The 10605-nt window shown below is 57.8% G+C and overlaps 1 protein-coding gene and 1 long non-coding RNA gene across 2 annotated transcripts; one reads left to right on the top strand and one right to left on the bottom strand.

The window, feature by feature from the left end:
- Positions 1–2928: 2928 nt before the first annotated feature.
- On the bottom strand, positions 2929–3888 carry LOC107324618. Its single transcript, XR_001559523.2, has 2 exons — positions 3716–3888; positions 2929–3346 (listed from the first exon to the last, which is right to left on the bottom strand). It is a non-coding gene; the product is annotated as an uncharacterized LOC107324618 (long non-coding RNA).
- A 266-nt stretch (positions 3889–4154) lies between these two features.
- On the top strand, positions 4155–7802 carry PIM1 (Pim-1 proto-oncogene, serine/threonine kinase). Its single transcript, XM_015884785.2, has 6 exons — positions 4155–4448; positions 4531–4637; positions 4721–4771; positions 5239–5605; positions 6210–6386; positions 6553–7802. The coding sequence occupies exons 1-6, from the start codon at positions 4367–4369 to the stop codon at positions 6708–6710; spliced, it is 942 nt and encodes a 313-aa protein (XP_015740271.1). The 5' UTR covers positions 4155–4366; the 3' UTR covers positions 6711–7802.
- The last annotated feature ends 2803 nt before the right edge of the window (positions 7803–10605 follow it).

Here is a 10605-nt window from a genome sequence, read left to right as displayed (position 1 = left end):
GAATGTACCTGGGAAGGGCAGTGGGGAAGTGGCAGATGGGCAAACACATCACTTTCGTCTTTCAAAAGGCACTCCGCTTGTGCAAGAGCTCTGCAGAAGGGAGCAGAGCTGCAAGGACACGCTAGCCTTGGCTGGGGCTGTGGTTTGTGTCCTTTCTCCCATGGGATGCCAGCCTGTGGTGCTGGTTGCTGGGATGGATCCTGACTCTCAGGCACAGCCCAGGGTCCCGCAGAGCCCTGGCCTGGCTGTCAGGACCAGAGGCAGAGGCTAAAGTGGAAAAGTCCAGGAGAAACGCACCTCCTTCCCATCTCTTCCACCTTCAACTTGCACCACCAAAATAATAACAAAGGCATGGCTCAGGGTGCTGTGGGATGACACCAGGAGCTGTGGAGCTGCTGCTGTGCCCCATACAGCTCAGACCCCACACCCCATCCCATACAGGGACCTTCCCCACCAGAGGGGACACGCGGCCTCAGCACCATGGCAGCGTGTGGGCCCGTGCTCCCACGAGCCCCCCTTTCCCCTCCGCTCTGCAAGAGGGTTTTGCTTGTAAACAGCGATCCCTGGGTAACACTTCTAATCCGTCGCCTCTTGGCTATTATTCCTCCCCGCTAACCTTAAAGCCTCCCCCTTTCTCTTCGAGGCACCCCCAGAGCAGAGGAAATTCCTCAGCCCTGACGTGATGTGAAACACGAGCGGCTCGGCCCCAACCTCGCCGGGGCCATTTCCCAACCCAGGTTTCCCTATAGTATCCCCCCCGATCCCCCTCCCCAGCCACCCCTTTAGACATTGTAACCCGAGAGGCTGGAAATGCAGTGCCTTTCATCTTCCATTTCCCACATCCTGAGAGTCTGGGGAGAAGGAGCCCACCCAGATGAAGGAATCCCAACTATGCAGCTCTCTCAACCTCCCGGTCCTCCCCCCCCACCCCCCGTGTGGCTCCATTCATGGAGCAGATTAGCCATGCTGCCGGCTCCACGCGCACCTCCGCGCCCAAAAAAGCCCGCGCTGGAAGCCAACAAAAAGAACCAAGTCAAAAAACAGACGATACGGAAAGAACCCATTCCCAGTTCCACTCCTTCGCCCCATTCACTGTAGGGTTGATGTGCCTGGCACTGGGAAGCATCACAAACGCAGGAGTGGTGCTGCTGGGGTGAAGCCAGCCCCACGATGAGATGTGTGTGTCCCAGCCAGGCCTGGGGACCCTCAGGATGGAGAGAAGGGTCCGACCCAACCATTCTATGGTCCTTTTGTGTTCATCCAGTGTTGGAATCCCGTGGACCACACTGGTCCCAAAAAGCCACAGTCCCACGTGCCCCATGTGTGGCCACATCCTGCAGCACAGCACATGGTGTGTTGTGCAAACCGCATCTCCAGCAGCACTGAGTGACAGCAGGGCACACTTTTGATGCTCTTGGGGTGACCTCACGTGGGTGAAAGCAAATTGGGGGTGTCTCCTCCAAGGGCTGCACAAGGTCTGTTTGCTCCCTTCGCAGCCCATCACATTCCCCTCTGTCTCACCCCGGTATCGCCCTGGCCCTCAGCATCATCACCTATTTGCTAATTGTGCCAGCGGGGAAGGGTGGGAGGCAGAGGAGGAAACAAAAAGTAAACTGAGAAAGCAAGACTGCAGCTCCAAGGGCCCAGCACAGCAATCAAGCGATAAAGCAGTAATTAAGCCTGATTATCATGCAAGACAGCCCTGGTTAGACTGGAATGCCACTGAAGAGCCCAAAAGCTGCCAGGATTGTTTGCAGCATGGAGGGCTGATCTTTTGATATCTGCTGGGAGCTGCTCTCCTGCAGGCTGCCCCCAGCACTACAAACACCCCCGGTTCTGCTTCACCCCTTTGGGTTTTCCTCCTTGTTAGCCCTGCACGACCCCCCACAAAAGCATTGGCTGTCTCAATTTGCAGGGTTTGACCCAGGAGCAGAAGGAGCCATCCTGGGCCACTGAGTCTACTTGCAAAGGGCCATCCCTGGAGGTGCCCAAAGCCATGGATGGGGCAGCTTAATCCGGAGGGGGGGGAGGCACTCAGCCCATGGCAGGGTTAAGGCTGAGGGCTGTGAGGTCCTTCCAACCCAACCGTTCTATGGGTGTATGACCCACACATCCACAAAGCGCGCAAGAGGATGCGGGCTGCTCTGCTGTGCCCTCATTCCTGGCAGCTTTCATTAAGCGGAAGTGGGCAGGGGAAAGAGGTGATTCCTGCAGGATGAGCTTTGGTTCACGTTAGCCTGAATGCCTGACACATCCCAATTGCATTGGCCAGGCTGGCGTGAGGGAAAGGTGAGTATATAGGTCAGGCCCTGGAGTAACAGGCAGCTCCCAGCACGGGTTAGGGTGCTTTGGGATACAACTGGGTGGGTTATTCTGAGGACAGAGTGGATACGGTTGGGAAATAGGGCAGCGTGCCGCCCATCTCCCTGCTGCATGTGGGAAATACCTCCCCTTCACCTCTGGGACAGGGCTGCCAGCCCTCCGCACCCGCAGGAAGAGCTGCACTGACTCAGGCCCTGAGAACTCAGTGATGAGCTGGCCCCAAATCATCCAGGTTGCAAGACGTGCTGCTGCCCTGGATGCTAAGGAGTGGTTTGGGCAGGGAGAGGAAGAGGCCCGAGGGAGGTCAGGGAAGGCAGCCCCCAGGAAAGCCCTGCTGCTCCCAGGGTGAGCCTTGTTTGTAAATAAAGGGCCTCCGTTTCCAGGGCAGCCTGGGTGGCACCTTTCATCGTCGGGAATCCAGCAATGAGTTTGGGGCCGGGTGCTGAGTCAGGCGGTCCCAAGGAGGACTGGCAGAACCGGCCATCCCGAACCTGCCCAGGCTTCGGGTGGGGAATAGGGCAGGAGAAAAGCAGCCCTGCTCCACCCCGAGCTTGCATCACCCCCACATGACAACAAGAAGAAGAAACAACAAAAGGGAGGAAGGCCGCCGTGTCCCATTTCTACACACTTTATCAATACAAAAAGGCCAGCAGGTTGAGGTGCTCCCAGCCCTCGAGGGATGTTCAGCATCCTCCCTAAGCCCCAAAAAGGCAGCGAGCATCTCCTGCACCATGGCGGGGTGGGCGACATCCTGGAGTGTTTCCCTTTGAAAAGAAACACTGAAAGAGCCGTGGTGCTCACCAGCACTTCCAGTAAAAACCCATTCAATTTGGACAATTCAGCCCACAAATATGTGTGGGATGCTGGGAACTCCTCGGGACCGACGAGTGCAGATGGGCTCCGTCTGGAGCAGCGGCCGCAGCTCTTTGCTCCGCGTGGTAACAGCGTGAGTAATCAGAGACCTCCATCCAGCGTTTATTTATCTTATCTCTGGAACTCGGCGAAGCATTTCAGGCTGTGACTTCTGCGGGGGGAAAGGAAGGAAGAAAGAAAAGGATAAAAGAAAGGCTGTTAATCAAAGAGCCTCCAGCGGGAACCTTGTATTAGAAAAGGGAATAGCTCAGGCGTCGGTTTGCCAGGGGTTGTGTAGGAACGGATGAAGTGAAAGGTGCAGGAACGGCCGGGCTGCAGTAACGTGGGGAAATGAAGAGCCAGGGCTGCTGTGGGGGGTGTCTGTGCATAAAGGCCGGGAAGCGCCGGCGCTGTCAGCGCCCATCCCGGCACGGGGCCGAGGCGTCACACGGGGCATCACACGGGGTGTGTGAATGGCTGCCGGTGGGGGCACAGGGCCGGGTGGAGCCGCTGCCCCCCCGCGCTGTACGGGCGGCGTCACCTTCACAGCCGCGTCCGGCCGCTCCCCGCACAACACGCCGCTCCTCGTGAGCCCCGTTCCCGTCACGACGCTCTCGGTCCCTTCGTTCTCTCAGCCCCCTCCCCCGGTGTGAGCGTGACCTCACAGTGCTCCGCACCGCCGCCCCTCCCCCCATCCCTGCACGCCGCTCCCCACGTTCCCGCCACCCGCGCTCCCCCCGCCCATGACGCCGCCCCCCGCCCGGCTCCTTTGGCGCCTTTTCCTTCCCGCCACGTCGTTGCCCGCCGCCGTCGCTCCGCCGCGCGGGCCGCGCCCTATTGGCTGAGGAGCGGCCGAATGGGCGGGGCGTCAGATCGGCGCGCCCAGCGGAGGCCCCGCCCCCCGGCTGTCCCCGGCCCCGCCTCCGCCTCTCGCTACTCCCGCGGCCGGCGCGGGGCTGACGCGCCACACGAGAGTCCGGCAGCGCGGGGAGCAGTCGCGCCGTGCCCGCCCCGCGCCGCCCCCCCCTTCCCCCGGCCCCTTCTCTCTTCTCCCTCCTCCTCCTCCTTCGTCCTCCCCCTCCTCCTCCTCTCGGCTCGCCGTCCCCCGCCCGCCTCCAGCCGGGCTGGGCTGCCCGAGCCGCCTGGGTCGGGTTTGTTCGGGCGGGGCTGCAGCCGGAGCACGGCGGCGGGGATGCTGCTTTCCAAAATCAACTCGTTGGCCCATCTTCGTTCTGGGCCCGGCGCGGAGCTGCACGCCGCCAAACTGCCCGCAGGTGAGGAGCCGCGGGGCGGTGCGGGGCGGTGCGGTGCTGGGGCTCGGGTCGGGGAAGCGCTGACGCCGCGCTCCTCCCGCAGGGAAGGAGAAGGAGCCGCTGGAGAAGCTGTACCAGGTGGGCCCGCTGCTGGGCAGCGGGGGGTTCGGCTCCGTCTATTCGGGGATCCGCCTCTCCGACAGCGCCCCGGTAAGTGCGGGGTGAGCCGCGGGCGGCGGGCGGCGGGGTTCGGCCCGGCTCAGCCCCGCTGAGCGCCGCGCATCGCCCCGCAGGTGGCCATCAAGCACGTGGCGAGGGACCGCATCTCCGAGTGGGGCGAGCTGGTGAGCACCGGGGAACGGGGGATGGGAGGGGGGAGAGAGCGGTGTGGATGGGGGGACGGAACGCCGGAGTATCCCTGTTAGGGGTGCGGGGAGAGGATGGAGCATCTCTGGTTCTGGGGGGGATGGGTTGGGAAGCGTCCCTGGTTTTGGAGCTTGGGGGGGGTGTCGGAGCGTTCCTTGTCTTAAGGTACTGCGAAGTATCCAGACCATCCCTGTACTGGGGTGTGGGATGGGGGGAATCCGGAGCATCCTTGGTTTGATGCACAGTAGGAGTGGGGCGGTCCAGAGCATCCCTGGTTCTGGGATGCAGAGGGGAAGCCACTGGAATATCGCTGATCTGGGGGCACTGGAGCAGCTCGGGCTGGGGCTGATTGGATTTATCCAGCCGGGGGATGGGGCAGGGAGCATCCCCGGCTTTCGGGGACGCACCAAAGGACCTGGCGCTGACAGCACCGGTGTCCCCGCAGCCCAGCGGCACGCGCGTGCCGATGGAGATCCTACTGCTGAAGAAGGTGGGCACGGATTTCCGCGGCATCATCCGCCTCCTCGATTGGTTTGAACGTCCGGACAGCTTCGTGCTGGTGCTGGAGAGGCCAGAACCGGTGCAGGATCTCTTCGACTTCATCACGGAGCGGGGGGCCCTGGCGGAGGAGCTGGCGCGGGAGCTGTTCCGCCAGGTGCTGGAGGCCGTGCAGCACTGCCATGACCGCGGCGTGCTGCACCGCGACATCAAGGACGAGAACATCCTCATCGACCTCGCCACCGGAGAGCTCAAACTCATCGACTTCGGCTCCGGTGCCCTCCTCAAGGACACCGTCTACACCGATTTTGATGGTGAGACATTGCCGTGCGCCGAGGCGTCCCCCTGCATGCAGCAAAATGGGGGGGTGAGGGGGGTGGAGATGTGGCATTATTCAGCTGCCCGCAGAGTGTTTGGCACCTCAGGGTGTTGTGAAATGGGAGCCGGCTCCCGGTGTGAGCACCCAACCAACGCTGCGGGCTGGGGCTGGGGGAGGGCAGCCGACAAAAACAAACAGCTCCTGGGGTGGGTTGGGTTGGATGGTGGTGGTGGTGGGGGGGAGAGGTTGCAAAGCATGGTGTGCAGCCCAGAAGGACGGCTCCGTTCCCCTTGTTTGATTTTTATACAGTCGTTTTTAAATTGATTTCGTTTCTCTTTTGGCAGAGGGGTGGGCACAAGGTGTGGTTGTTTCCCCCCCCCCACTCCTCCCTCGGGAGTTTTATTTTTTGCATGTAACGCTTGGCTCCCGGCCTTCCCCGACCCCGTGCTGCCACCTTCCGGCCCCACTGCCTTTATTTTACAACCCAAAGTTTGTAAACAAGAGTCACGTGCTGCTGGGGGTGGTGTGACGCCTGGTGACCCCCTCTCCCCGCCGTCCTCACCCGCCCCCACGGGACATAAGCCGCTGTTCTCCTGCAGGCACGCGAGTCTACAGCCCGCCAGAGTGGATCCGCTACCATCGGTACCACGGGCGCTCAGCCACTGTGTGGTCCCTGGGTGTGCTGCTGTATGACATGGTGTGTGGGGACATCCCCTTCGAGCACGACGAGGACATTCTGCGTGGCCAGGTGTACTTCAGGCAGAGGGTCTCTCCAGGTGGGCACTGGATTGAGAGCAGTGAGGGGTTCACATCATCCACTGGGGAGCTGAAGGGGGTGGTGTGTCTCTGTGCCCTGCAGTCCACCAATGTGTGGTGGGTGGGGGTTTTGGGTGCAGTGCTGAGTGCCCCCTGCTCACGCTGACTGCTGCTTTGCGTCCCCAGAGTGTGAACATCTCATCCGGTGGTGCCTTTCCCAGCGCCCCTCAGACCGACCGTCTTTTGAGGACATCTCCAACCACTCCTGGATGCAGAGTGTCCACCTGTCCCAGGAGGCAGCTGAGATCCACCTGCACAGCTTGCTTCAGGAGACAGGCAAATAGCACCTCCTGTGTGTCCCAGAAGGAGCAGACCGTTGCCTTGGGACTGTGGCATTGAGTTGAGATCATTGCTTGGCACCGTGCAGTTCTCCGGAGCCAAACTCAGCCAGAGGTTGGATCCCAGCTGGACGTGGGCTCAGTGGTCCTATCTCACTTGATGGTTTCTTTTCAGTAAACTTTGGGGGTTTGGTTCTGTCTCTGGGGACTCCCACGAGTCTTCCTGGCCTGCTGAATTCGGGACTGTGAGAGGACTGGAACTCTGAAAAGCTTCAATGAGGTGGCGGTGGGGGGTGGGGGGGGTAAAGCTGTCTGGGGAGGGCAGGGCAGGTGCTGTGCTCTGTGTGCTGTCACCATCTTCGAGTGCCTTCAGTCATGACGTGGGCTGTGCTGGAGGAAATACTTGAATTTTCCTACACTGCTGCTTTTCCATGCCTGGCCGGGGTGTAGATACGTTTCCCTTCCCAGAAGGAAGCAGGTCAGGAGGAGCTTGGAGCCCTGCGGTGATGCCTTCCTTGAGCCCTCTGCTTCCCAATGCACAAACAATGCAACCCAACAGAGCTGTAAATGTGTGTACAGAGTTATTATACAGGAGCAAAGCTTGGTGTACAGTTGTTAATAATGGTAACTTTTTTGCCCTTTTTTATTCCCCTTCCAAGTTTTTAATTTATTTTTGTGGATTTTTTTTTATTTTTATTTTTTCATGTTTTCTTTTTTCTTTCTTTTTTTTTTTTTTTTTTTTCTTTTCCTGCAAGGAGGAGCCTGAGCCAGGAGGGTAATAACTTATTTATTTATTTATAACCCACTTGGGTCCCTGACCCACACTTTGCTTCTGCAGCTGCTGACCCCCAGTGCCCAGTCAGATTTCGCTCTGTGTCCATGTGTCTGTCCCACGTCACAGATGGGCTTTGGGGGCTGGGAGGGCTGTGTGTGCCCATGCACTCTTCAGGCTGAGCTTGCAGAGCGCTGTTGTCTGTACATGCAGACTGTGTGTGTGTCACCGGCGGGTTTTTGTTAATAGTTAATATTGTACAGGGGAATTCAGAAATCCTATTTTTTTTATACAATGCGGTTTTAAATAAAAAGAAAATCGTGAAATGGAGGCATCTCTTTATTATTGCAGGGTGGGATGGAGAGAAGTGGGAGCAAGTGGGGTACTGACACACCATGGGGCTGCAGCATCCCAATGGAGATGAAAATGCAGCCCAGCCCCAAAGACTCCAACCCAGGGCAGCCCCGTGAGGCAGCACAGCGCAGCCCTCTGGGGTGTCTTCAGCCCGACTGTTCCCTGCAGGTCTGGGAGAGATCAAAGCAGTGCAGTGCCCTCCTGTCTGCTCCAGGCCTCTGTGGAGAGCATGTGCTGGGGATGGAGAGTAAACAGACATCAAAGCCAGCTTGCGAAACACCGGATGTTGTTTGCCCAAGTACATTCGGCACTGCTGAGCCTGTTCCTCCTGCTCTGTCCACGCGGTGGGTGTTGCTTAGGGTGCAGGCAGCCACTGCTGTGCTGTCCCCACCTCCAGCCCCAGAGGAAGCCCATGGCAACGTTATGGGAAGTCGGTCAGCAGCGCTGATGCTTTGCTTATGATGTGCTTTCTGAGCTGTCAAACCCCACTTCCCAGCTCTGCAACACTTTGGCTTTGGGGCTGTTGGTCAGGTTTTGTTTTGTTCCATTTGATGTCATGAGAATGTTGATGCTTTGTTCCTAATGAGCTGTTGGCACTGTGCTGCTTTTTGGAGAATGCCCATCACCGGGACTGTGCCTCTCCTGCCCCAAGGAAGGGCACTGAGTGGTCTGCAAACTACTTTGCAAGACCCCCCACTCAGCCCAACTGGGCCATTATTCCTTGACTTACGCCATTCATTTTATGCTTAAAAGCAGCATTCCTATCCTATTCCCTGTGCTCTTTTCAACAAGTAGAGCTGCTTGATGGGAAGTGACACGTGTTGTGTCACTGCTGCACCTCTGCACAAAGCATCAACTCGCTTTGTTTTGCTTATTTTTTCCCTGCTCAGCTGCATCTTTCATCTCCTGGAGGCTGCTCAGAGCAGGAAGTGCTGCTCCGAATGCCTTCAAAGTTCAGCCCTATTTAGAGATGCGGTTTGCATTGAACCTCCTCTCTCTCTTTTCCTCCGGACCATCCGGGAAGCAGCTCTTCATGAAAGCAGAGCAGCACGGAGCCCCCCGCCGCATCCTCCGCCTGCACTATCACGGCTGCCCGGGCTGAGCACAGCCCACCCTTCCCGTAAATGCTCACAACTGTTGTGGTGTTTCTTAGAAAAGGGCTGAGCGGGTCCGGCGCTGCTCCGTGTGCTGATAGCTGCGGGGTTTCCGTCTGCTGCTGCTGATCCAGTCCACCGTTGCGGTGCCCTGAGCTGCAGCCTTCCCTCCTGGTGGCACCTTCATGTAGCCAAGAGCCACCCGGTCTGTCCATGTCCTGCACCTCCGGGAGTGTGGGGATGGCATGGGAGACCCAAAATCAGTATCGCAGAATGGCTTGGTTCGTGAGGGACCTTAAAGCTCATCCAGTTGCAAGAGGCAAGTTTCCCTTCTCCCAGACAAGAGCGGCAGGATTGGGTTGGAGATGATGGGTGTTTTATTCCCCATTTAGCTGTTCCTGCTGCTTTTACGTCGTGGAATCATTAAGGTCAGAAAAGACCGCTAAGATCCCCAAGTCCAACCCCAGGACACCAAGCCCACTGACCATGTCTCAGTGACACATCTTGAACACCTCCAGGGACTGAGAAGATCTAGGGCTGAAGGAACAGCTGTGGACTTGCAGAGGGTCAGCACTCATCACACCTTTGCCTTCCCACATCCAGCCATAGTGCTCAGCCACAGCAAAGGCAACAAACTCTCTTTATCACATCACTTTTTGAGAATGGAAGGTGAGCAGCAGCCAGACATGCTAGAAATGCACACACAGGTGGTGGCACCTTTGGGCCTTTCTGGGTACAGTGAGTCACAGGAGCTATTTTAAACCCCTGCCTTAGGACAAGAGGAATGAGCAGCAGGTCCCACGGCTCCATGGTAATGAAGCACTGTGGACACAGATCTGCCAGTGTTTTGCCAAAGTCCTGTGTGGCAATAGTATCATTTCCATGGGGCATGTGGGGAAACGGAGGCATGGCACACTGGCTTGCTGGAGACATTTTGTGGCGGAGCTTAAGAGCAGGGCTCAGCCTTTCCCTGCCCTATCACTCCCGCAAGGGAAATGTCAGCCAGGAGAAAGTGTGCAGCAAGAGGCTCCCAGGTTTATTTATGGGTGCTGAGAGCTTGCAGCCAACAAGAAAGATGAGACCACAGGCAGAACTGTCCCAGCAGCACGTGCACCCTTCCTTGGGTGGGACCGGCCACCAGGCGATGTCTCCATGTCCCCCAGGTATGGGAGCTGAGGGCAGAGCCCTGAACTCATCTCAACCCTGGTGAAAATGAACCAAGTGGGGGGAGATGTCCCTTCCCAGAGCTCTGGAAATAACCCCATGCTGCGGCTCCAGGTGCAGGTTTCAGGCACCTGAAGCCTTGTGGCGTTTTGCAGCAATCTTCCCAACACGGAGCCTGAGCTGACGCTGCCTCCATGACACACTGAAACTGCATCACTGGGCTGAGAGTTGGCGGGGGGTTTTGTGAGGAAGAAATGCTTTATTCACCGTAAAGAAAAAAAAATAGAAAGAAAGAAACCACACACCGCAAAACCTTTCCAGTGTGTAAAGCTGAGTCAAATTTAGCAACTTCAGCTAAAGAAAAACATTTCTGAAGGGGCAATCAGAGCAGTTTTCATTCTTTTCCAAGCTTTTCCCCTTCCTCCAGGGTAATTTTTCATGTTTTTAATCGCTGTGTTTGTTACAGTTAGGAGGGTGTTAAGCGACCCGAGAAATGAAACAGCTCTCGTTTCAAACC

This window comes from Coturnix japonica, chromosome 26 (genome assembly GCF_001577835.2).
Source record: "Coturnix japonica isolate 7356 chromosome 26, Coturnix japonica 2.1, whole genome shotgun sequence".
Taxonomy (NCBI): Eukaryota; Metazoa; Chordata; class Aves; order Galliformes; family Phasianidae; genus Coturnix; species Coturnix japonica.
This window is presented reverse-complemented; position numbering and strand designations above follow the sequence as displayed.